We start from the raw sequence: 23,643 nt of genomic DNA on the forward strand, positions 1-23,643 counted from the left end.
ATGGAGGAGCTATATTTGTAACTTACATATACTTCAAAAAAGGTAATGATTCAAATGTCCCTCTTTCAATATAGCGTATTTTATTGCAGGATAAGTCCCTAGGAAAAGGAAAAGAGAAATATTGCTTTGATTAGCTATTAGATCTCTAATTAGTATGAGTAAACAACAAAATTTAGAATTGTTAATACTATTGGTTTTGTCTAAACTCTAAACCTTTGAATTTATACTGGAATTTTGTAGAACCCCTAATGCTATCCACATCTATCCTAAACGTCATGATCTTCATATATAAATATATAGCTATAGATGCTGGTAAATTTCAGAGTTAGTCTTTCCTGAGAGAAGAATATTTAGTGACTTTTGTTTTTGAAGCAGGGTCTTTCTATGTAGAATGCAATCCTTTCACCTCAGCCTCCTGAGTATTGGCCGCTGGGAGCTTTAGAAGACAGAAATCAGCCTTGCTGTGGACTTGTTGATTGGGAACTGGGTGGGGTGCTGTCATAATGAAGTTCTAGCAAGCTCTGCAGGTGATGCAGAGGAGCCTTTTACAGTGCCATGGTCACATTATGGCTCCTTGGCTTGGCATTCAAATCCAAAGAAGGCCCAGCTCTGATCTACTTTTCCCTCTTACATTCTGCAGGTGCTCATGGCACCCCTCAAACTCTTCTGTGTGTTTTGCCTTTTCACTCTTGTCATTGGTGTTCAGCACATTCTCCCCAAAGGGTCTGTTTGATGATTCCCAGCGATTCTCCAAGGTTTTCTTCAAATTGAATTGGTGTGGGAACAACTTCCCTTAACCAAATTCAAGTCTTTTTCCTCTTCTGTACTCTACACAATTTATACCTTAGTGACCCAAAAAATATGTATGTATGGATGTGTACATGTGTGGAAGTCAGAGGACAGTTTTCAGAAGTCAGTTTCTATCTTCTGCTTTCTTGAAGCAGGGCTGTTTTCTGACACACTTCTTACTGGAGGCCTGCTAGCTGAAAACACCTCCAGCTCTCTGCCCCCATTGTTTCACAGCAGTGCTGGGATGAAAGATGCAAACTATTGCATGTGTCTTTTTGTTAATGTGGGTTATGAGGACCAAATATGGGTCACTGGGCTTTCCTAGCTAGTGCTTTTCCCACTGAGCCCTATCCCCAGGTCTCATTACTTTAAAAAATTAATTATTTATTTGTGTATGTGTGTGTGCAGGTGCTCACAGAGGACCAGAGCATCAGATCCTCTGGAGCTAGAAGTCCAGGAGGTTGTGCGCCCCCTGATGTTGATGCTGAGAACAGAACTCTGGTCCTCTTCAAAGCAGCCAGTGCTCTTAACTGCTGAGCCGTTTCTCTAGCCTGCTCATACTTTTGAAATTATTTTTGCATCCCTTCTTCTAATCACAAGCTCCTTGAAAGCATGTAGTCCAAATCATCTACACTGACCACCAAGTTTGAGACTGACACAAATATTTCAACAACCTCAAATATTTATTCAATAAACACATAGTTGGTGAGTTCAAGAAAAATGACTTATTTGGAAGAAATTCAGTTTATGACTTTATGGCTGAGCCCTCTGCATGTCTGAAACATTAAGATTCGTGCTCATATGCTTGTTCCTCTTGAAGTGCATGAGTTTTCAGAGGGAAGGAATCCTGTCTCATTCATCTCTGGGCCTCCAATAATAGACACAGTATTTGGCATGTTCTATTATAGCACATTTTTTAAACTGAGGGATATTTAAATAAATGAATGACAAATTAGGTTAATATAAAGTAACTATTTACAACTAAAATAAATAAGAGGACTATTCTACTCAGTTATTTTATTGTTTTTCTCCAAACATTTTTTTACAGTTTGAGAATTCAGATGCAAAAAGTCCCAAATATCAATATAAAAGTAGGTCCAGTACAATCATGACCATTCTCTTTCTATAGAAGGAAAATGTTTCTGATTTGGGTTAAGATAAATCTCACTATGTAGTCCTGGCTGGTCTTAAACTCAGAGAGATCTGCCTGCCTCTGCCTCTGGAATGCTACGATTAAAGGTGTGCTCCACCACACCCAGAAGATGGAAGATTTTTAATACGATGTAAGGATCTGTATATGTACTTCCCTAATGCTCTTTAATTGGAATTATACCCCATTCATTTTTTAAAATGTCATTTTTAGCTCAAAAAGGATTGAGGGTGTATACCTTAAGGATGTATAACCTTTACCCATAGGGTCAAGGTTAGAAAGCAAGCTTTCACACTGAAAAACATTGTACATGCTTATCTCTAAACAATCAAAATTACCATTGCAAGTATTCCCTCCTTGGCAACAATTCTGTTGAGATTTTACATTTTTTATAGGGTATCTAGACACTATATCCCTGGCTAGCCTGGAACTCACTATGTAGACCAGACTGGCCTCAAACTTAAGATATCTGCTTGCCTCTACCCCTCCAGTGCTGTGGTTCAAGTCATGTGCCACTAGCCCCATCTTTTAGTTGTTTGGTCCATGAATGACATGGGCACTTACAGTATGTTTGCTTCAAGTAAACATTTGTAGGTACTTCCTAACCACTATTTCAATATCTATTTTCACATGGACATAAAATTACATTAAAAACTGTAATACCAATCTGTTCTCCTAATGACTTAATCATGTTAATGTTTATATAATCTAGCATTTGGCTACTTATTTAGTGTTTCGGTGTCAATTTAATTCAGATTAAATTATTACAGGAAACTGGGTATGATGGCACATGCATGCAATCCTAGCACTTGGAAGGTGGGAGTAGGAGGACTGCTGCAAGTTCAAGGTCAGCCTGGGATACACATGAAACCTAGGCTCAAAACAACCATGAGGTATATCGTGGTTGGTAGAGCGAGTGCTTGCCTAGCATGCACAAAGTCTTTGGTTTTATTCCCAGAATTATATGAATTGTGTGATAATGCATGCCTGTAATCCTAGCACCTGGGAAACAGAGGCAAGGGATTCAAGAATTCAAGGCCAGCTTTGGCTATTTAGAGAGTTTAAGGCAAGCCTGAGCTACATGAGACCATATTTCAAAGAGGGAAAACACTGTCAAACATTCTGGGTTAATGGCCTTCAAATGAATGTAGTTGTCTGTTTTCTTCTCTTTGATACAACTATTCAAAGCTGACATTAATTTCTCACATATTACTATGCTGTCTTACACCCTTTTTGCAAAGTCTAAATTAGTACATGTGCTAGGTTTATGAGCCTACATACAGACCCAGACAATGGAGGCAGCTAACATAAACCAAAAACCTCTGAACTGAAGAGCCGATGAAGATCTCATCATGGGTTTCCACCAGATGTTTCTATTAAAGAACATCAACGATGCTTGGGTTTGCACCAATGACATGTTCAGGCTTTCCCTGCACAACTTCAGCTGACCTCCACCTAGCCGGATACTCACGCTGTTTGCTCCTCCCTCCGCTTCCCAATACTATCTCACTCCTCCAGATGCTCTAAATATCATACACACATGAGCAGGGCCGAGGTGGGAGTGAGTGCAGTGGGCGTCTGTCACCATGGTATTGTGCATGATGTTTGGATGCTAGACTAGTTGCATCTGACAGGAGAAGTTTGTGTTGTACCAGCGCATGCCTTGGAAAGACTTAAGTAATGCAAAAGATTGTTGGTTTTTTAGTTTCCTTTTATTTTTTAATCTACTGACAAGTTGCTCTAGTTACACAAAGAAGTGAAGGAGAAAGCAGCTGCCTCACTGCCCAGATATTGATTTGTTCAGATGTTTCAATGCCTCATGATATAATAAAACCACAAAATTTTTCTTAAAAAACAAAACAAATAGATATGCCTAACTTACAAAATCTGAAGGGATAGCAGGCCTTCAAATGAGTCCTTATGTAATTCAGTCAGGTGATTTTCACTGAGAATTCTGGAAGATTAAAAGGTTATCTGGATCAAAAATCGTCAAACAGATGGAGAACATCCAGTGGTGAAATGGGATGAGGAAATATATGCTGTCATATGCTACTGCCTAGAGAATAAATTGTTGTCAGTTCTTTTGGAAGCAGTTAATATTCCATATACGCAATGGTCTCAACCCTAAAGAGTATACTTCTAGGTATGTAGCTTATAGAAACAATAGTCTGAGGCACATAGAATGTTTAATTCAGTCCTATATGAAATATTATGCAAACTGGAAATGAATAGTATGAACCTCTACATATGGGAAAGAGAACTTTAAATATCGTGAAGTGAAACCATCAAGTTACCAAATGTTATCACGTATGTAAAAGTGATCAGCAACACTCCTATTTTTCTATATGCCAATATGTATGGAAGGATATATACCAAATTTAGAGTAGCAGTTACTCCAGATCTAAGGATTATGGCACAAGGAAGGTTTAACTATTCCCCTTACATGATCCCAGCACTTGGGAGGCAGAGGCAGGCAGATCTCTGTGAGTTCAAGGTCAGCCTGGTCTACCGAGCAAGTTCCAGACAGACTCGAAAACAATACAGAGAAACCCTGGCTCGAAAAACCGAAGAAAAATTTATAACCATTAAAAACGCCATCATAGATGACTTTCTGTACTGGAAAACAAAATTGTCTTTCAGTGAAAACCAACAACATTTAAACTAAAAATTTTGCCTGCGCTGGTAAGGTTCCAACTCAGGACCTCATACACTAGACAAGTGCACTAGCACACAAATCCCAGTTCTCCTGCAACTTACCAAACAAATTCAATTAGTACTAATTTGTTTATTTAGAGCCATTAAAATTCCCTATCTCCACCCTAAACATTCCATAACTAGCTATCTATTATACAAAAATTCACTGGGGATGAACAGAGGAAATATCTCCTCAGACATACTTACCTCAAAATCTGAACAAAAGTGGGCCTTGTGTAATATTTTATATAACATTTGGAGAGAATATATACTACTCACAGTTTCTCAGCCCAACGGTATGCTTTCCATACATTTTTGTCAATGTAAGAAATATCATTTCCTTGGAAATTCCTGTGAAGAAGCAGTTCACATACTTGAGTAAATAGGAAAAGAATAAGCAGGAGGAGTAAAAATCATCACACCCTCGTGGAGGTGTTCAATATAGAACGAAGGAAACCACCAAGCTTCTAATTCTATATTTTCCAAGGGAGCACAGTTAACAATGCAGGGCTGCTAATACAAGGTAAGACCTTTCCTTGCAAGTTGAAGTTCTAATATGACCTGCCTCTTGGTTAGAAAATGCTAGTTAATTACTAAGTATTTTTCTCAAACATAATTGTGTTTAAATGAAGTACTTCTACAAATCAATAAAAATGGAGATTAATAAATCAACAGGAAAAATAGGCGAATTTTTATCACCATGAGCAAATAAGAAACCCTATTATAGGTAACACCAAAACTTTGCCTGAGGGCTGTCTGTTTCTAACATTGGTGCGTTAGAAAGATGAGGGAATCAGGGTTAGTGAAAGAGATGTGCTAGTGTGGGAACAGCTCCTGGCCATGCACTTAGAAGAAAATCACAAAAATCACTGTGGAAGTTTTACCTCCTCTGGGAAAACACAAATGAAACCAAAGGAAGGACACACACCAAATGCAAGTGTGGTTAATTTTGGTTGGTAGGGAACAGAAGAAGAGTGTCAAGCTACATGGAATGAATTTTCTATATTATCCTATAAACACTGTGTCTTTTGTTTCCATTTTGTATGTGTGCATGTGGAGACCCAAGTCTGATGTTAGGAATCATCTTCAGTCATTCTCCTACTTTACTGAGGCAGAGTCCTTCAATTCAGCCTAGAGCTCACTGGTATGGGAGGCTTGCTAGCCAGATGGCTCTGAAGAATGTGCTTCTGACTTCCAAGGCTGTAATTACAGGTAAACTGTCACACCAACCTGTCATTCACATGGATTCTGAGGATCTGAACTCCAGTCCTTACACTTGCAATTGGAGAACTTTAACACTGAGTAACCTCCCCAGGTGTCCCAACCCTTCACCCTATTTTGCAGTGCTAGTAATGGAATCCAGGGCATTCTATCACTGAGCTGTATTCCTAGCCATTCTTAGACAGGATCTCACTAAGTATAGTCCAGGTTAGCCTTGATCTTGTGATTCTCATTCTTTAGTTCCCAAGTACTAGGATTATAGATATATACTACCACACCAGGCTTCCATGACATTTTTATGGGATGATATCCTTGAGTGGGACATGCTTAAAAGAAGCTGTTTAGTACCTAATTTATGTTCAGTTTCAACTTTGTGACTCACTTTGAGCATTTACCTTTAGTTCTGCTCGTGCTTCTCAGTGAAGTCGTTCTTGCTCAGTTTCAACATATTTTTTCTTGTGGTAGGGAAGAAAGAAATCCACTCACTTGATAATGGACAACTCCAATTAATCCCAAACTGTTCACCAATAAGGAAAATGCCTAAAACTGAACTCACCACTCTCAAGCTACACTTACTTGTACCTGACTACTGAGTCCATATGCTAAATTCTTATTCTCATCTTCATCCAGGATAGAAATTGTGGGCTCATTTTTTTTTTGGCACACTCTATCTAATTCCCAACTTTGTTCGAGAAGCACTCTCACCATGTAGCCCTGGCTGGTGTGGAACTCACTATGGAGATTAGGCTGGCCTAAAATTTACATAGATCCACCTACCTCTGCCTCTCACATTCTGGGATTAAAGGTGTGTACCATGTCCAGTATCAGTCACTAAATTCTATCTCCTTCCCATTCCCATAATAGCCACTGTGGCTAATCTTTTGCTCACTTTATTCCTAGATTTTGTTAGATCTTTCTATATGGTCATCAAGAATTAAGCGTCTTCTCTGGATTACTCTACACAGGATGCTAAAATGATCCTGCATGTAAGTGTTAAGACATATACCTATATTTGTCATTTGGGAGGCTGAGGCAGGATGATCATGAACTCAAGGTCAGCCTATATTACATAGCAAGGTTCTGTCCTCCTGTTTTACTACTTTTTCAATACTTCTTAGAAATTTCAAACCACTAGACTTTCAAACCACTAGAGTTGATATTCAAAGTATTTCATATCTCTTATCACTTTCTAACCCAATTTTTGCTGGTAGTATCACTTTCTAACCCAATTTTTGCTGGTAGACTAGTCTAGTAAATCATTATTCTTGTAGCTATGCTTTTGCCTATGCTGTAATACCTATTTTTACTTTATTAAGAATTAGACATTCTTTGAGCCAAACGTGAAGTTTTAATGTAACACCCAGTTTCCCATCTATTATTTAATGTTCCAGAGAAAATTCCCTACATATATGGCTCCAATACTTCTTAGCCCTGAGTGAGCACACAATGCATGAAAAATAGAGAAAACTAAGAACAAGAATGAGCTCTGGACATAACTGAACTGCAAAGCCGACATTCATGTATGATAAAAACTAAGATAAGTATTCCATGTAGTCAACTAAACCTCACAACAGTCCTATGAAACAGTAGTAAGCACACTCCCTGTTTTATAGGTGAGGAAGCTAACTCGCAGCTAAATACTTTACCCAGGGTTGCAGAGCTTGGGTCAAAACTAAAGAGTCCAGCTCCAGAATCTACTCTAATCACTCTGATGTGTCCTCACTAATGAGATAAATTATAAAGAAGGTGGAATGAAACAGAAGAACAAAAGTTGAGCAATGAGATAATGGGGCTCAGTAAAAGTGAATACAGGAAAAGAAGAAGGGTTATAATAAATAAAAGGGACACTGAAGAAGGAATTGAGGACAAAGAAAAGTTGACAAGCCAAGGTAAGAGCAGAAAGTCAATCAATGGGAGTTAGGGTGGCAAGGAAGGCCCAGGAAGGTTCTGAAGAAAAGGGTGCTATGTCAGGCAGAATGTAAAACCGAAATAAAGGTGAGTCTTACAAGATAGCAAAAGTGTCATTGTAGGTGTCCGGCCTTGGCACAGGCACTTGGTGGAGTCTCCGCATTGGGCTGAGATGAATACACAACAGTGTCTCATTTTCACACAAGCAGAAGTCACATATGTTGGTGTACATGTAGGCATTTTGTTCCATAGTTAAACCTTTTTCTGTATTAGAATTTTCAGAATATGGAGTTATGGTAAGTTCCATTTTCAAAAATTGAACTGTGACTTCAGCTGAGCTTGGATACTGTGTCACAACCTGATCTGGATGTGGAAGTGTCATTTCAGGGCACTTTGGAGTCGGACCTATAGTTGTTGGGACTTCAGAATGTGCAATCTCTGGAGGAACAGCTGCAGTTGTTGAGACTCCACAGTACACAGCCTCTGTAGAAGCATCTGTAGTCATTGAGGCTTCAGACTGTATGGACTCCGGATAAGATGTCTCTGGGATGTCAGAATGTGCAGATCCTGGATAAGATGTCTCTGGGATGTCAGAATATGCAGACCCTGGATAATATGTAGTCTCTGGGACTTCAGAATGTGCAGACCCTGGATGAGGTGTAGTCTCTGCGACTTCAATGTTCACAGACTCCAGATAAGATATAGTCTCCAGGACTTCAAAATGTGCAGACACTGTATTAGATATAGGCTCTGGGACTTTTGTGTATGCAGACTCCAGATAAGACATAGTCTCTGGGACTTCAGAATGTGCAGACTCTTGATAAGATGTAGTCTCTGGAACTATTGTGTGTGCAGACTCTGGATAAGATGTAGTTTCTGTGACTTCAGAATGCTCAGTCTCTATAACTGATATTGAATGTTGAGTATCAACATGAGCTGAAGTTAGAGCTGTTGTCTCATGATTCTCTACAGGTTGAAGTACAGTCTCCACAGGTATCTCTGAAGTCTGAGCTGGGGTGTCCTTCATACGGGCAGAACGTTTAACCATTGTATTAGGTTGTCGAGTTATGGAAAATTCCGAGTGTAAATACTGAGTTGTGACTTGGGTTAGGTTTAGATGTTGAGCCTGAATCTTGTCAGGAGGTGGGAGTATCTCTTCAGGGATATTTGAGGGAGGAATAGTAATATTCCCTGGGGCTTGATAAAGTTCACTCTCTATCTTAGATATTTCAGTTACAGCATGTTCTATAGCAAGATGATAAACTGGCACCTCAGGTGACACTGTATGCTGAGTTTGATGATGACTTGGTATTGCATCTTTAATGTCATCAAACACTGGAGTTTTGGGAGCAAACTCCTCATGTGTCTGTGCAAGATGAGAGAAGGTCTTTTTCATAGTTTCAAAGAGTCTTCCCTCAGCAGTAGATTGATGAGTTATGGTAGCTTCCAAATCTAAAGGATGGACCATGATTTCATTTGTGTTTGGATGCTGAGTGTGACCCTGTTCTAGAAGTGTCACTTGGGAATGCATTGGAAGATGAACTGTAGTCTCATTGAGAGTTATAGGATGATAAGCCTCTCTAGTAGGTTCTGAAGTTACAGTGAGTTCCAAGTCTAAGGGCCGATATGGTGCTGTTAGATGCTCAGATTGATTCTGAATTGGAGCTGGAATCATGCCCTCCTCATATCCTAGACTTTGAGCTACAACCTTTTTACGTGATTTTCTAACCTCAGCTGTGATCCTCCACAAACTTTCAGTAATGTTACCTAGAGTAGATGAGATATGTTCATCAGAGTCAGCTATATCAGTTGGAGTTTTTGTAACAGGAATGAAAAGTTCTGGGTTTAGCAGCACATTATGACCTGAAAGATGAACCGTAGTCTGCTCTGGAGTTGGAGGATACTGAGTCCCTGTAGGAGGCCGAGAAGGTATGGTGAGTTCCTCATTTGGAGACTGAAATGAGATCCTGGATGGTGTTGGATACTCAGCTTCATCCTGAATTGGAACTGTCACCTCTTGAAATTCTGGGCCTAGAGCTACACCCTCTTTAGGTGGTTTGGTAATGTGAGTTGTACTCTCTTCCATTATTTGAGAAAGCTCTCCATCATTAATAGTTTGATAAGTTTCAGTTAGTTCTTGATGCAAATGTTGAATGGTGACTTCAGATGTATGTACATGCTTATTGTAAACAGGCTCTGAATATATTGCCAGAGGGTACTCTGGAGTAGCAACTGTAGTCTCCTCTGGAATTGTCCGATGGTAAAACTCTCTAGTAGGCTTTGAAGTTATGGTGAGTTCCAGGTCCAAGGGTTGAGATGTGGTACTGGGTGAAACTGGATACTCAGCTTGATCCTGATGTGGGGCTGGAGCTTCAACCTCTTTAAGTGGTTCTATAATTTGAGTTGTGATCTCTTTCATGATTTGAGAAAATTCTCCCTCAGCAGTAAGTTGTGGAGCCACAGTAAGTTCTAGATCCAAACGTTGAACTGTACCTTCAGCTGGTTTTGTATGCTGAGTATGAACATATTCGGGATATATCACTAGAGGATGCTTTAGCGGTTGAACTATTACAGTCTTCTTGTGGATTATAGGGTGGTGAGTCTCTCTAGCAGGTTCTGAACTTACGGTGAGTTCTAGGTCCAAGGGCTGAGAAGAGATATGGGATGAGGTTGGATACTCAGGTTTATCGTGAGTTGGTGTTGGAACTGTTAACTCCTGATATACTGGGGCTAGAACAACAACCGTTTTAGGTGGTTCTGTAATATGAGTTATGGCCTTTTGAATGCTTTGATAAATTTCTCCCTCAGCAGTAGACTCTGGAGCTACAGGAAGTTCCAAATCCAGAGGTTGAACTGTTGCTTGAGTTGGGTTTGGATGCTGAGTGTGAACATGTTCTGAATGTATCACTAGAAGGTGGTTTGGAATTGTAGGATGGTGAGGCTCTCTGGTAGGCTCTGAAGTTATGGTGAGCTCCAGATCCATAGGCTGAGATGATGCACCATGTGTTGTTACATAATCAGCTTGATCCTGACTTGGTGTTGGAACTGTCACATCCTGATATATTGGCACTGGAGCTACAACCTCTTCAGTTGGTTCTGTAATCTGAGTTGTGCTCTCTTGCATACTATGAGAAAGTTCTTCCTCAGCAGGAGTTTGATGAGCTACAGTAAGTTCCAGATCCAGAGGCTGAACTGTAGCTTCAGCTGGGTTTGGATGCTTAGTGTGAACATGTTCTAAATGTATCACTAGAGGGTGGTTTGGAATTGTAGGATGGTGAGGCTCTCTGGTAGGCTCTGAAGTTATGGTGAGTTCCAGATCCAAAGGCTGAGAGGATGCAACATGTGTTGTTGGATACTCAGCTTGATCATGACCTAGTGTTGGAACTGTCACCTCCTGATATTCTGTGGCTGGAGCTACAACCTCTGTAAGTGGTTCTGTAATCTCAGTTGTGCTCTCTTGCATAGTATGAGAAAGTTCTTCCTGGGCAGTAGTTTGATGAGTTACAGTAAGCTCCAGATCCAGAGGCTGAACTGTGGCTTCAGTTGGGTTTGGATGCTGAGTGTGAACATGTTCTGAATGTAACACTAGAAGGTGGTCTGGGATTGTAGGATGGTGAGTCTCTCTGGTAGGCTCTGAAGTTATGGTGAGTTCCAGATCCAAAGGCTGAGATGAGGGAACATGTGTTGTTGCATACTCAGGTTGATCATGACCTGGTATTGGAACTGTCACCTCCTGAAATTCTGGGGCTGGAGCTACAACTTCTTCAGGTGGTTCTGTAATCTGACTTGTGATCTCTTGCATACTATGAGAAAGTTCTTCCTGGGCAGTAGTTTGATGAGTTACAGTAAGTTCCAGATCCAGAGGCTGAACTGTGGCTTCAGTTGGGTTTGGATGCTCAGTGTGAACATGTTCTGAATGTAACACTAGAAGGTGGTCTGGAATTGTAGGATGGTGAGTCTCTCTGGTAGGCTCTGAAGTTATGGTGAGTTCCAGATCCAAAGGCTGAGATGAGGCAACATGTGTTGTTGGATACTCAGCTTGATCATGACCTGGTGTTGGAACTGTCACCTCCTGAAATTCTGTGGCTGGAGCTACAACCTCTTCAGTTGGTTCTGTAATGTGAGTTGTGCTCTCTTGAATACTGTGAAAAAGTTCTTCCTCGGAAGTAGTTTGATGAGTTACAGTAAGTTCCAGATCCAGAGGCTGAACTGTGGCTTCAGTTGGGTTTGGATGCTCAGTGTGAACATGTTCTGAATGTAACACTAGAAGGTGGTCTGGAATTGTAGGATGGTGAGTCTCTCTGGTAGGCTCTGAAGTTATGGTGAGTTCCAGATCCAAAGGCTGAGATGAGGGAACATGTGTTGTTGCATACTCAGGTTGATCATGACCTGGTGTTGGAACTGTCGCCTCCTGATATTCTGGAGTTGGAGCTACAACCTCTTCAGTTGGTTCTGTAATGTGAGTTGTGCTCTCTTGAATACTGTGAAAAAGTTCTTCCTCGGAAGTAGTTTGATGAGTTACAGTAAGTTCCAGATCCAGAGGCTGAACTGTGGCTTCAGTTGGGTTTGGATGCTCAGTGTGAACATGTTCTGAATGTATCACTAGAGGGTGGTCTGGAACTGTAGGATGGTGAGGCTCTCTGGTAGGCTCTGAAGTTATGGTGAGTTCCAGATCCAAAGGCTGAGATGAGGCAATATGTGTTGTTGGATACTCAGCTTGATCATGACCTGGTGTTGGAACTGTCACCTCCTGATATTCTGTGGCTGGAGCTACAACTTCTTCAGGTGGTTCTGTAATCTGAGTTGTGCTCTCTTGCATACTGTGAGAAAGTTCTTCCTGGGCAGTAGTTTGATGAGTTACAGTAAGTTCCAGATCCAGAGGCTGAACTGTGGCTTCAGTTGGGTTTGGATGCTCAGTGTGAACATGTTCTGAATGTAACACTAGAAGGTGGTCTGGAATTGTAGGATGGTGAGTCTCTCTGGTAGGCTCTGAAGTTATGGTGAGTTCCAGATCCAAAGGCTGAGTTGAGGGAACATGTGTTGTTGCATACTCAGCTTGATCATGACCTGGTGTTGGAACTGTCACCTCCTGATATTCTGTGGCTGGAGCTACAACCTCTTCAGTTGGTTCTGTAATGTGAGTTGTGCTCTCTTGAATACTGTGAAAAAGTTCTTCCTCGGAAGTAGTTTGATGAGTTACAGTAAGCTCCAGATCCAGAGGCTGAACTGTGGCTTCAGTTGGGTTTGGATGCTCAGTGTGAACATGTTCTGAATGTAACACTGGAAGGTGGTCTGGAATTGTAGGATGGTGAGTCTCTCTGGTAGGCTCTGAAGTTATAGTGAGTTCCAGATCCAAAGGCTGAGAGGATGCAACATGTGTTGTTGGATACTCAGCTTGATCATGACCTGGTGTTGGAACTGTCACCTCCTGATATTCTGTGGCTGGAGCTACAACCTCTGTAAGTGGTTCTGTAATCTCAGTTGTGCTCTCTTGCATAGTATGAGAAAGTTCTTCCTGGGCAGTAGTTTGATGAGTTACAGTAAGCTCCAGATCCAGAGGCTGAACTGTGGTTTCAATTGGGTTTGGATGCTCAGTGTGAACATGTTCTGAATGTAACACTAGAAGGTGGTCTGGAATTGTAGGATGGTGAGTCTCTCTGGTAGGCTCTGAAGTTATGGTGAGTTCCAGATCCAAAGGCTGAGATGAGGGAACATGTGTTGTTGCATACTCAGCTTGATCATGACCTGGTGTTGGAACTGTCACCTCCTGATATTCTGTGGCTGGAGCTACAACCTCTTCAGTTGGTTCTGTAATGTGAGTTGTGCTCTCATGAATACTGTGAGAAAGTTCTTCCTGGGCAGTAGTTTGATGGGTTACAGTAAGTTCCAGATCTAGAGGCTGAACTGTGGCTTCAATTGGGTTTGGATGCTCAGTGTGAACATGTTCTGAATGTATCACTAGAGGGTGGTCTGGAACTGTAGGATGGTGAGGCTCTCTGGTAGGCTCTGAAGTTATGGTGAGTTCCAGATCCAAAGGCTGAGAGGATGCAACATGTGTTGTTGGATACTCAGCTTGATCATGACCTGGTGTTGGAACTGTCACCTCCTGAAATTCTGTGGCTGGAGCTACAACCTCTGTAAGTGGTTCTGTAATCTGAGTTGTGCTCTCTTGCACACTATTAGAAAGTTCTTCCTCGGAAGTAGTTTGATGAGTTACAGTAAGCTCCAGATCCAGAGGCTGAACTGTGGCTTCAGTTGGGTTTGGATGCTCAGTGTGAACATGTTCTGAATGTATCACTAGAAGGTGGTCTGGAATTGTAGGATGGTGAGGCTCTCTGGTAGGCTCTGAAGTTATGGTGAGTTCCAGATCCAAAGGCTGAGATGAGGCAACATGTGTTGTTGGATACTCAGCTTGATCATGACCTGGTGTTGGAACTGTCACCTCCTGAAATTCTGTGGCTGGAGCTACAACCTCTGTAAGTGGTTCTGTAATCTGAGTTGTGCTCTCTTGCACACTATGAGAAAGTTCTTCCTGGGCAGTAGTTTGATGAGTTACAGTAAGCTCCAGATCCAGAGGCTGAACTGTGGCTTCAGTTGGGTTTGGATGCTCAGTGTGAACATGTTCTGAATGTAACACTAGAAGGTGGTCTGGAATTGTAGGATGGTGAGGCTCTCTGGTAGGCTCTGAAGTTATGGTGAGTTCGAGATCCAGAGGCTGAGATGAGGCAACATGTGTTGTTGGATACTCAGCTTGATCATGACCTGGTGTTGGAACTGTCACCTCCTGAAATTCTGTGGCTGGAGCTACAACCTCTGTAAGTGGTTCTGTAATCTCAGTTGTGCTCTCTTGCACACTATGAGAAAGTTCTTCCTGGGCAATAGTTTGATAAGTTACAGTAAGCTCCAGATCCAGAGGCTGAACTGTGGCTTCAGTTGGGTTTGGATGCTCAGTGTGAACATGTTCTGAATGTAACACTAGAAGGTGGTCTGGGATTGTAGGATGGTGAGTCTCTCTGGTAGGCTCTGAAGTTATGGTGAGTTCCAGATCCAAAGGCTGAGATGTGGCAACATGTGTTGTTGGATACTCAGCTTGATCATGACCTGGTGTTGGTACTGTCACCTCCTGATATTCTGTGGCTGGAGCTACAACCTCTTCAGGTGGTTCTGTAATGTGAGTTGTGCTCTCTTGTATACTATGAGAAAGTTCTTCCTCGGCAGTAGGTTGATGAGTTACAGTAAGTTCCAGATCCAGAGGCTGAACTGTGGCTTCAGTTGGGTTTGGACGTTCAGTGTGAACATGCTCTGGATGTATCACCACCAGGTGCTTTGGATGATGATTTGTAATTGCAGGATGGTGAGGCTCTCTGGTAGGCTCAGAAGTTATGGTGAGTTCCAGATCCAAAGGCTGAGATGATGCAACATGTGTTGTTGGATACTCAGCTTGATCCTGACCTGGTGTTGGAACTGTCACCTCCTGATATTCTGTGGCTGGAGCTACAACCTCTTCAGGTGGTTCTGTAATATGAGTTGTGCTCTCTTGCATACTATGAGAAAGTTCTCCATCGGCAGTAGGTTGATGAGTTACAGTAAGTTCTAGATCCAGAGGCTGAACTGTGGCTTCAGTTGGGCTTGAATGCTGAGTGTGAATATGCTCTGGATGTATCACCACTGGGTGCTTTGCAGGATGAACTATTATTGTCTGCTCTCGAATTGTAGGATGGTGAGTCTCTCTGGTAGGCTCTGAAGTTATGGTGAGTTCCAGATCCAAAGGCTGAGAGGATGCAACATGTGTTGTTGGATACTCAGCTTGATCATGACCTGGTGTTGGAACTGTCACCTCTTGATATTCTGTGGCTGGAGCTACAACCTCTGTAAGTGGTTCTGTAATCTCAGTTGTGCTCTCTTGCATACTATGAGAAAGTTCTCCATCGGCAGTAGGCTGATGAGTTATGGCAAGTTCCAGATCCAAAGGTTGAACTGTGGCTTCTGTTGGGTTTGGATGTTGAGTGTGTGCCTGCTCTGGATGTATCACCACTGGATGCTTTGAATGATGCTTTGTAATTGTAGGATGGTGAGTCCCTTTTGTAGGCTCTGAAGTTATGGTCAGTTCCAGATCCAAAGGCTGAGCTGCAGCTTCAGTTGGGTTTGGATGTTGAATGTGAACATGCTCTGGATGTTTCACCAGAGGGTGCATTAGAGGATGCTTTGGAATTGTAGGATGGTGAGTCTCTCTGGTAGGCTCTGAAGTTACGGTGAGTTCCAGATCCAAAGGCTGAGATGAGGCAACAGATGTTGTTGGATACTCAGCTTGATGCTGATCTGGTGTTATAACTGTCACCTCATGATGATTTGGCACTGAAGCTACAACCTCTTTAGGTGGTTCTGTAATCTCAGTTAAGGTCTCTTGCAGAGTTTGAGGGAGTTCTCCCTCTGTAGTAGTTTGTGGAATTATGGTAAGTTCCAGATCCAAAGGTTGAACTGTGGTGTCAGTTTGAGGTGGGGTTGTAGGATGGTAAGGCTCTTTGGTATGTTCTGAAGTTATGGTGAGTTCTAGGTCTAAGGGCTGAAATGAGTCAGTTGGATACTCAGCTTGATCCTGAGTTGGTATTGGAATTGTCATGTCATGATATTCTGGACCTTGAGCTACAACCTCTTTTGCTGGTTCCGCCATCTCATTTGTGGTTTCCTGCATAGTCTGAGAAAGTTTCTCCTTAGTAGTAGATTGTAGATTGATGGCCAGTTCCAGGTCTAAAGGTTGAACTGTGGTTTTAGTTGGGTTTGGATGCTGAGACTTAACATGGTATGGATGTGGAAATTTCACTTGAAAATGTGGATTTACAGTTCTCTTTGGTAGTATATAATGCTTAGCCTCTGGAATAATTCCTGAAGTTACAGTAACTTCTAGGTCCAAAGGCTGAAACGAACCATTGGGTGATAGCGTATACTCAACTTGATCCTCATCTAGTCTTGGGGCAGTCATCTTGTATGTTTGAAAGTGAGTTACAGTATTTTTCAGTGGCTTTGGAGGATTATGTGGAATCACTTTATGGGTTAGGGAAATTTCTCCTTTTCTAGGGTGTTTTAAAGCATGGGCTGCAGTGGACTTCAGCACTAAAAATGGTTTCCGATTCTTATGGAGGAATGTGGGATGAGGCAGGGTCATTTGCTGAAGCAGGGAAGGTCTTACTCCCATTCTGTGACCTGGAGGCAGTTCTGAGCCTTCCTGCTGGGTTGAAGAAAGGTCTACCTCTTTAGAATGGTGTGTTGTGTGAGCTATGGCCTCTTGGAAGGCTGGAGATTCAGTTTCAGAGAAATATGGAGGCTGTGAAAGGGCATTAGTCTGGATTTGTGAAAATTTACCTTGCTCAGTGGAATCTATAGGCTGAAGTACTTCTTCCTGTGGAAATGGAACTGATCCATCTTCCAGAGAGGGCTCTGGGGTTATGGTAAGTTCTAGGTCCACATGTTTAGCAGTGGTTTTATGTGGTTTTCGACGTTCAGTTCTGAATATTGCCTCTAGATCTGCAGGTGAAAGGATATTTGTCATTGAAGGCCAAGTTGAGCTCACCTGCTGACTTGGAGAAGGTTCCTCAGGAAGTTCTTCAGGCTGGGTTGGGACCCCTTGACCAACTGGAGGATGTTGGTCCTCTTTTGGTGTGGTTGGATGCTGATTTGGGACATTGTGTGACACTGGAGGATGAACTTGACCATGACCCAGGGATGGAACTGTTACCTCATGGTGACCTGGAGGTTGAGCTACCTCTTCATTAGGCAGCTCTTCAATCTGTTCTGAGGCCTCCTGCTGGGCTGGAAAGGGTTCTCCTTCCTCAGGGATCTGTGATGCCCCATCTGTGTCTTCTTGCTGGCTTAGAGGTTTATTATAGAGAGTATGTTCTGGGGATTGAGATAGAACACCCTGTTGATTTAGCAGTTCAACCTCTTCAGAAAGTGCTGTAGACTCATGGTACACAGGAGAAGTTCCCATCTCAGCTAAGGGTTTTTCTGTTATGGTAATCTCCAGATCTGGAGGTTGACCAGTTACATATGACAAGTTAGAATGCTGAGCTTGATAGTGACCTGGGGGCAAAACTGTCGCTTCATTATGCTCTAAAAACTGAGCTGCTTGTTCCTGCTCAGTTGCAAAAGGTTTAAACTCTTCATCATACTCTAAGGGTTGAGTTGGTACCTCCAGCTGGCTTTGAAATTGACTCTCTCCAGGAGACTCAGAAGCCTGAGATGGAGGCTCCTCCTCATTGAGAAAGGGTTCCGTCTCATCAGTAGACTCCAAAGGATGCACTGGTAACTCCTGCTGGGCCAGAGAAGATTCCATTTCCTTGGTAGGCTCTGAAGTTATGGTAAGTGCCATATCCACAGGTCTAAATGTAACACGTGGCAAGGGATAATGGTGGTCTTCATTCTGAGTTGGCTGGACTGTCACTTGGTGAATTGGTGGAGTTCCAACAATATTCTCAATAGTAGACTCTGCAGCTTGAAGTGGAGCCTCTTGCTCGATTGGAGGGAGCTCTGCAGGCTGAACTGAGGCTTCTGGCTGGTTTTTAGAACCTGATTCTACCTCCTCTGGAGACTCAGTAAATTGAACTGGCTGTTCTAGTTCACTGGGAGAAGATTCATCCTCCAGAACAGGGCCTACATGTTGAGATAGGTCTTCCTGTTGGGTTGGTAAGGGTCCCAACTCCTCTGCTTCCTCTTGAGGCTGAAGTGGAGACTCCAGATCAATTCCAGAAGATTTAATCTCCTCAGGGTACTCAGAAGGTTCAGCTGGCTGCTGCTGCTGGCTGGGAAAAGGCTCATCTCCAACAAGAGGGCTTGGAGTCTGAGTTGGAGTCTCCTCCTCATATGGAGATGACTCAATCTCCATTTTAGGCTCAGAAGTTATTTTAAAATCTGTATCTGCAGGCTTACCTGTAACAGTGGGCAAAGTATAATAATGGAGAAATTGATCTTGACTGGGATTTTGATTGGTGGTTAGTGGAGTGTCAACTATACTCTGTATAGAGGATTCTGGAACTGGAACTGTTCCCTCTTGCTCAATTAGAGGACTGATTTCTTCAGGGAGCTTTGTAGGTAGAGCTGGAGCTTCTAGCTGGCTACCAGAAGTTTCAAGGTTTTCAGGAAGCTCTAAAATCTCACCTGGGGCCTCTTGTTGGGTTGATGAAGGTTCCAACAACTCAGGACTCTCTGGGAACTGGGCTAGGGCCTGTTGCTGGCTCGGAGTAGCTTGTATCTCTTTAGCTGCCTCTGAAGTCACTGTCTCAAGATCTACAGGATTCACTGTGACATTTGGCAAGTTTGAGTGCTGAGCTTCACTTCTATCTGGAGGTGGGCCATTTATTTCAGGACTCACTGATGGTTCCTCGGAAGAAAACTTATGGTGAGCTGAGTCTTCTTTTTGGATTAAAGGTTCATTTTCCTCAGGGAGATGTAGGTAATAATCTGGAGTTTCCTGGGGAGTCTGTGGATTTTGAATTTGTGTCTCCAACTGGTCAGGTTCCACCTGCTGTAGGAGCTCTGGAGCTTCATCTGCATTTTCCTGGGGTTGCAGGGGAAGGTTGTAAGAATAAGCTTCATTCATATTCAGATCTTCATAATAATCATCCATGATTTGTTTCTGAAGTTGAGGTTTTCCAACAACCACCTTAGCAAGTTTCCTGTGCTGAGTTAGATCTTTCTTCAACTCCTTGGGTGAAACAATGAACTTTGTTGCTTTTGAACTCTGGCTGTTTAGTGGTGGGACAAGTATTTCATATAACTGGTGATCTGCAGCCTCAGCTAGACTGGCAGTACTTCTGAACTGTGAAGGCAGACTGGGAGCCTGAATTTGATCCCCATTTAGCATTAAAATATTCTCTAGCTGCTTCCCAGGTGGTATCATCTTGTTGGTCAGATCCTGATGTGAAACAGCAAGCTCCTCAGGCTCTGGGCTCGGCTCCCGAGAAGTACTCGGGTCCTGGAAGGGAAGTAAACTGTCAGTCAACTCCTCAAGTGGGGCCAACATCTCTGTGGAAGCAGAGGACCCCAGATACTCAGTGCCTGCTGTGTCTGTCTTGGGTGCTCGAGTATGTGGGGATTTAGGTGGATGATCAGAGGGGTGCCAAGACCAGATCTTGGTTGGCATCCAGGGCTCTGAAGTCAACTGGACTGGGTTTCCAGTGAATTCTGGAATGGGAACAGCCAGGGCCAGCAGCCACAAAAGTTGCCACGTGAAGATAAGCCTTCGTGCGCCAAAGTGCAGTAGAGACATGACATGCAGTAGGGACTCAATCCACAGTGTTGCCCCACACTCGTGGAAAACTCAGGGAAAGCCCCCTGAGCTCAGGGAACCTTGGCAACGAGGCCTGCCCCGCCCCGCCCTCTATTTATGACAGCTGACCTTTGTTCCAAACCAGTACTAGGCAGGATCCCAGTTGGATTCTGTTTGTTCTCTTGTTTGTGCCTTTCCCCCTTTTGGACTCTCAACTTTTTGTAGAAAACTCCAAAAGCCTAATTTAAAGGTTATCTTGGAGTATTTGTGCCCTGTTTCTTCCTCTGTAACTTCTTCCTAATGTCCAGAGTAGACTGACTGATGAAATAAGCATCAAGCAATGTCTGTTGTCAGGACTTTTAAAATAATCTTTAATTATAATAAAGTCATACATTTTATTATTGTTGTATGCTGGATGTGGCACATGCCTCAACATGCATGCAGAAGTCAAAGGACAGTGTATAGAGTGAATTCTCATTCCACCTTTAAGAAGCTTCCAGGGTTGGAACTCTGGTCACCAGGCTAGCATTGTGAGGTGTCAAGTACCTTTATTCACTAAGCTATCTTCAGACCATAATTATAAACTTAATAATACAATACCATCTTAAAGTGTTACCTCTCACAGACCTTTTAACTTAGACCTCCCATAATGTACTTAACCTTTCTATGTTTGTCCTCAATTTTGATGTACATTTTGGAATACTGCTTACTTTAGAACAAAAGTACCACTTACAATTCTTTCTCATGTGAAAGCATTCTTTCTCTTTAACCTTCTTTACCAAAATGCATTTCATATCTATACCCTTTTATATCTCTTCTCTCAGTTGATTGCTATGCTTTCTTTACAAATTTAAAAACATTTTATATCATACTTCATACTGATACATATGGATAAGTAGGAGGCTTATAAACACTCCTCCATTGCTGGTGGGAATGCAAACTTGTACAATCACTTTGGCAATCAGTAAGGCGGTTTCTCAGGAAAATGGCAACCAGTCTACCTCAAGATCCAGCAATTTCACTCTTAGGCATATACCTAAAGGATGCACATTCATACCACAAGGACATAAGTTCAACTATGTTCATAGCGATATTATTTGTAATAGCCAGAACCTGGAAGCAATGGATAAAGAAAATGTGGTACAAGCCGGGCGTTGGAGGTGCACGCCTTTAATCCCAGCACTCGGGAGGCAGAGGCAGGAAGATCTCTGTGAGTTCGAGGCCAGCCTGGTCTACAGAGCGAGTTCCAGGACAGCCTCCAAAACAAAACAGAGAAACCCTGTCTCGAAAAACCAAAAAAAGAAAGAAAAAAGGAAGGAAGGAAGGAAGAAAGAAAGAGAGAAAGAAGGAAAATGTGGTACATTTACACAATGGAGTACTACTCAGTGGGAAAAAATGAAATCTTGAAATTCACAGGCAAATGGGTAGAATTAGAAGAAACTGTCCTGAGTGAGGTAACCCAGTCACAGAAAGACAAACATGGTATGTACTCACTCATATATGGATATTAGACATAGAGCAAAGGATTACCAGCCTACAGTCCACACCTCTAGAGAAGCTAGGAAACAAGGAAGACCCTAAGAGAGACATACATGGTCCCCCCAGAGAAAGGGAGAGGGACAAGATCTCCTGAGCAAACTGGGAGCATGGGGAGAGGGGAGAGGGAGTTAGGAGAAAGAGAAGGAGAGAAGAGGAGGGAGAGGAGGACATGAGGGAGCAGGAAGATTGAGTCGGGGGAAGAATAGAGGAGAACAAGAAGAGAGATACCATAATAGAGGGAGCCATTATAGGTTTAAAGAGAAACCTGGCACTAGAGAAATGTCCAGAGATCCACAAAGATGACCCCAACTAAGAATCTAAGCAATAGTGGAGAGGCTACCTTAAATGCCCTTCCCTTATAATGAGATTGATGACTACTTTAAATGCCATTCTAGAGCCCTGATGGAAGCAGAAGCAGAGATCCACAGCTAAACACTGAGTCAAACTCCTGGATTTGAGTTGTAGAGAGGGAGGAGGGATGAGCAAAGGGATTAAGACCATTCTGGGGAAACCCACAGAAACAGCTGACCTTAGCAAGTGTGAGCTAATGGGCCCCAGTTTGACAGCTGGGGAACCAAAATAAAACTGAACCAAGCCTCCTGAATGTGGGTGTCAGTTAGGGGGCCTGGGCAGTCTATGGAACCTCTGGCAGTGGAACCAGTATGGATCCCTAATGCACAAATGAACTTTGGGAGCCCATTCCCTATGGAGGTTATACTCTCTCAGCCTAGATACACAGGGGAGGGCCTAGGCCCTGCCCCAAATGATGTGACAGACTTTGATGATCCCTCATGGAAGGCCTCACCCTCCCTGGGGAGTGGATGGGGGTGGGATGGGGGATCAGTGGGGGGCATGGGAAGATGGGAGGGAGAGGGAACTGGGATTGATATGTAAGATAAGATCATTTCTAAATTGAATAAAAATATAAAATGTCAAGATAATGAAAATAGCTGTCTTAAACTAAGTATCTAACAAGACCTGATAAATCTTTTTTAAAAATAAATTTTAATGTCTGACAGCAATACAAGGGGAACCTGGGCCACTATTAAATAGAATGAAAACTGTCCTAGGTCCAGTCAAATAGACAATTTTAAAATGTTTGTAATAATAATTTTTTATGTTTAAGAAACAAAAATACCACCCATAATTCTTAGACCATTATCCTTGTGAAGAGAGGCAGACATACACAGGGTCTGGCTATCTGGCTCTACTGGAGGTACATTCGGGTATGACTCGTTTTCACTACCCCAATCTATTCCAGAAGTTCCTGGTGCCAGTTTAGGGTTCTAAGCCAAGACTATGGCATGAATCTCACATACTCACAGGTTTCAAACTGGCAAATGGAAGCTGTACTTCCTGGAGAGTCTTGCCTCCTGTGGATCAAGGCTTGAATAACACACTGAGGAAAGTTGTGTAGAAATGATGATGGTGGGTCTATGCCACTCCATCACTAACAACCTTGCTTTTGACTTGGACCCCCCCCAGCCCTAGGACCATGGAATCTAAGAAAAAGGAAAAAACAAAACCAAAAAACCCTCAGAATCAATTGGAATACCTTTTCTACATTTGATTTTTTCACTGCTTAAGTGATTCCTCATGCAGTCAAAGATGTAAATGTTTGACTGGGCAGTGGTGGCATTCACCTTTAATCCCAGCACTTGGGAGGTAGAGGCAGGAGGATCTCTGAGTTCGAGATCAGCCTGGTCTACAGAGTGAGTTCCAGAACAGCAAGGACTACACAGAGAAACCTTGTCTCAAAAAACCAAGAGTTTATGCCAATGATGATTTGCCAAGGTAACTGAAGCCTCTAAGACATTCAGATTTGGGCAAGTATTTTAGCATAAAAGCAAGTCCTTCACCAGGAACTAGAGAAACATGATTTCCTCCTTCTCCTAAAGCTTGTGGGCAGGTAGGTCATCTCCCCCACTGAGAATCTGACAGTTCTGTCAAGTATATGCTTATCCAAAACTTGCCACTAAAAAGGGAGTTCGAGAAATAAATTAATAATAATGCATCCATCCCTACACTGAGAACAGAACTGCCTCCAGCTCACACCACAGGCTCTTTGGTGGCGCCAACA

At 42.5% G+C, this 23,643-nt stretch overlaps 1 protein-coding gene across 1 annotated transcript in view; it reads right to left on the reverse strand.

Annotated features, from left to right (window-relative positions):
• Window positions 1-11,601, reverse strand: part of LOC101835842 (leucine-rich repeat-containing protein 37A3-like) — a 66,164-nt gene extending 54,563 nt beyond the window's left edge. The window contains exons 1-4 of the mRNA XM_040748065.1: window positions 7,861-11,601; window positions 4,913-4,984; window positions 3,822-3,893; window positions 27-98 (exon numbers count right to left, since the gene is read on the reverse strand). Coding sequence (XP_040603999.1) covers window positions 27-98; window positions 3,822-3,893; window positions 4,913-4,984; window positions 7,861-11,564 — 3,920 coding nt within the window. The 5' untranslated portion in view covers window positions 11,565-11,601. The remainder of the gene's footprint in view (window positions 1-26; window positions 99-3,821; window positions 3,894-4,912; window positions 4,985-7,860) is intronic.
• Between the last annotated feature and the right edge of the window lie 12,042 nt (window positions 11,602-23,643).

Source organism: Mesocricetus auratus, unplaced genomic scaffold (genome assembly GCF_017639785.1).
Source record: "Mesocricetus auratus isolate SY011 unplaced genomic scaffold, BCM_Maur_2.0 Super-Scaffold_100007, whole genome shotgun sequence".
Taxonomy (NCBI): Eukaryota; Metazoa; Chordata; class Mammalia; order Rodentia; family Cricetidae; genus Mesocricetus; species Mesocricetus auratus.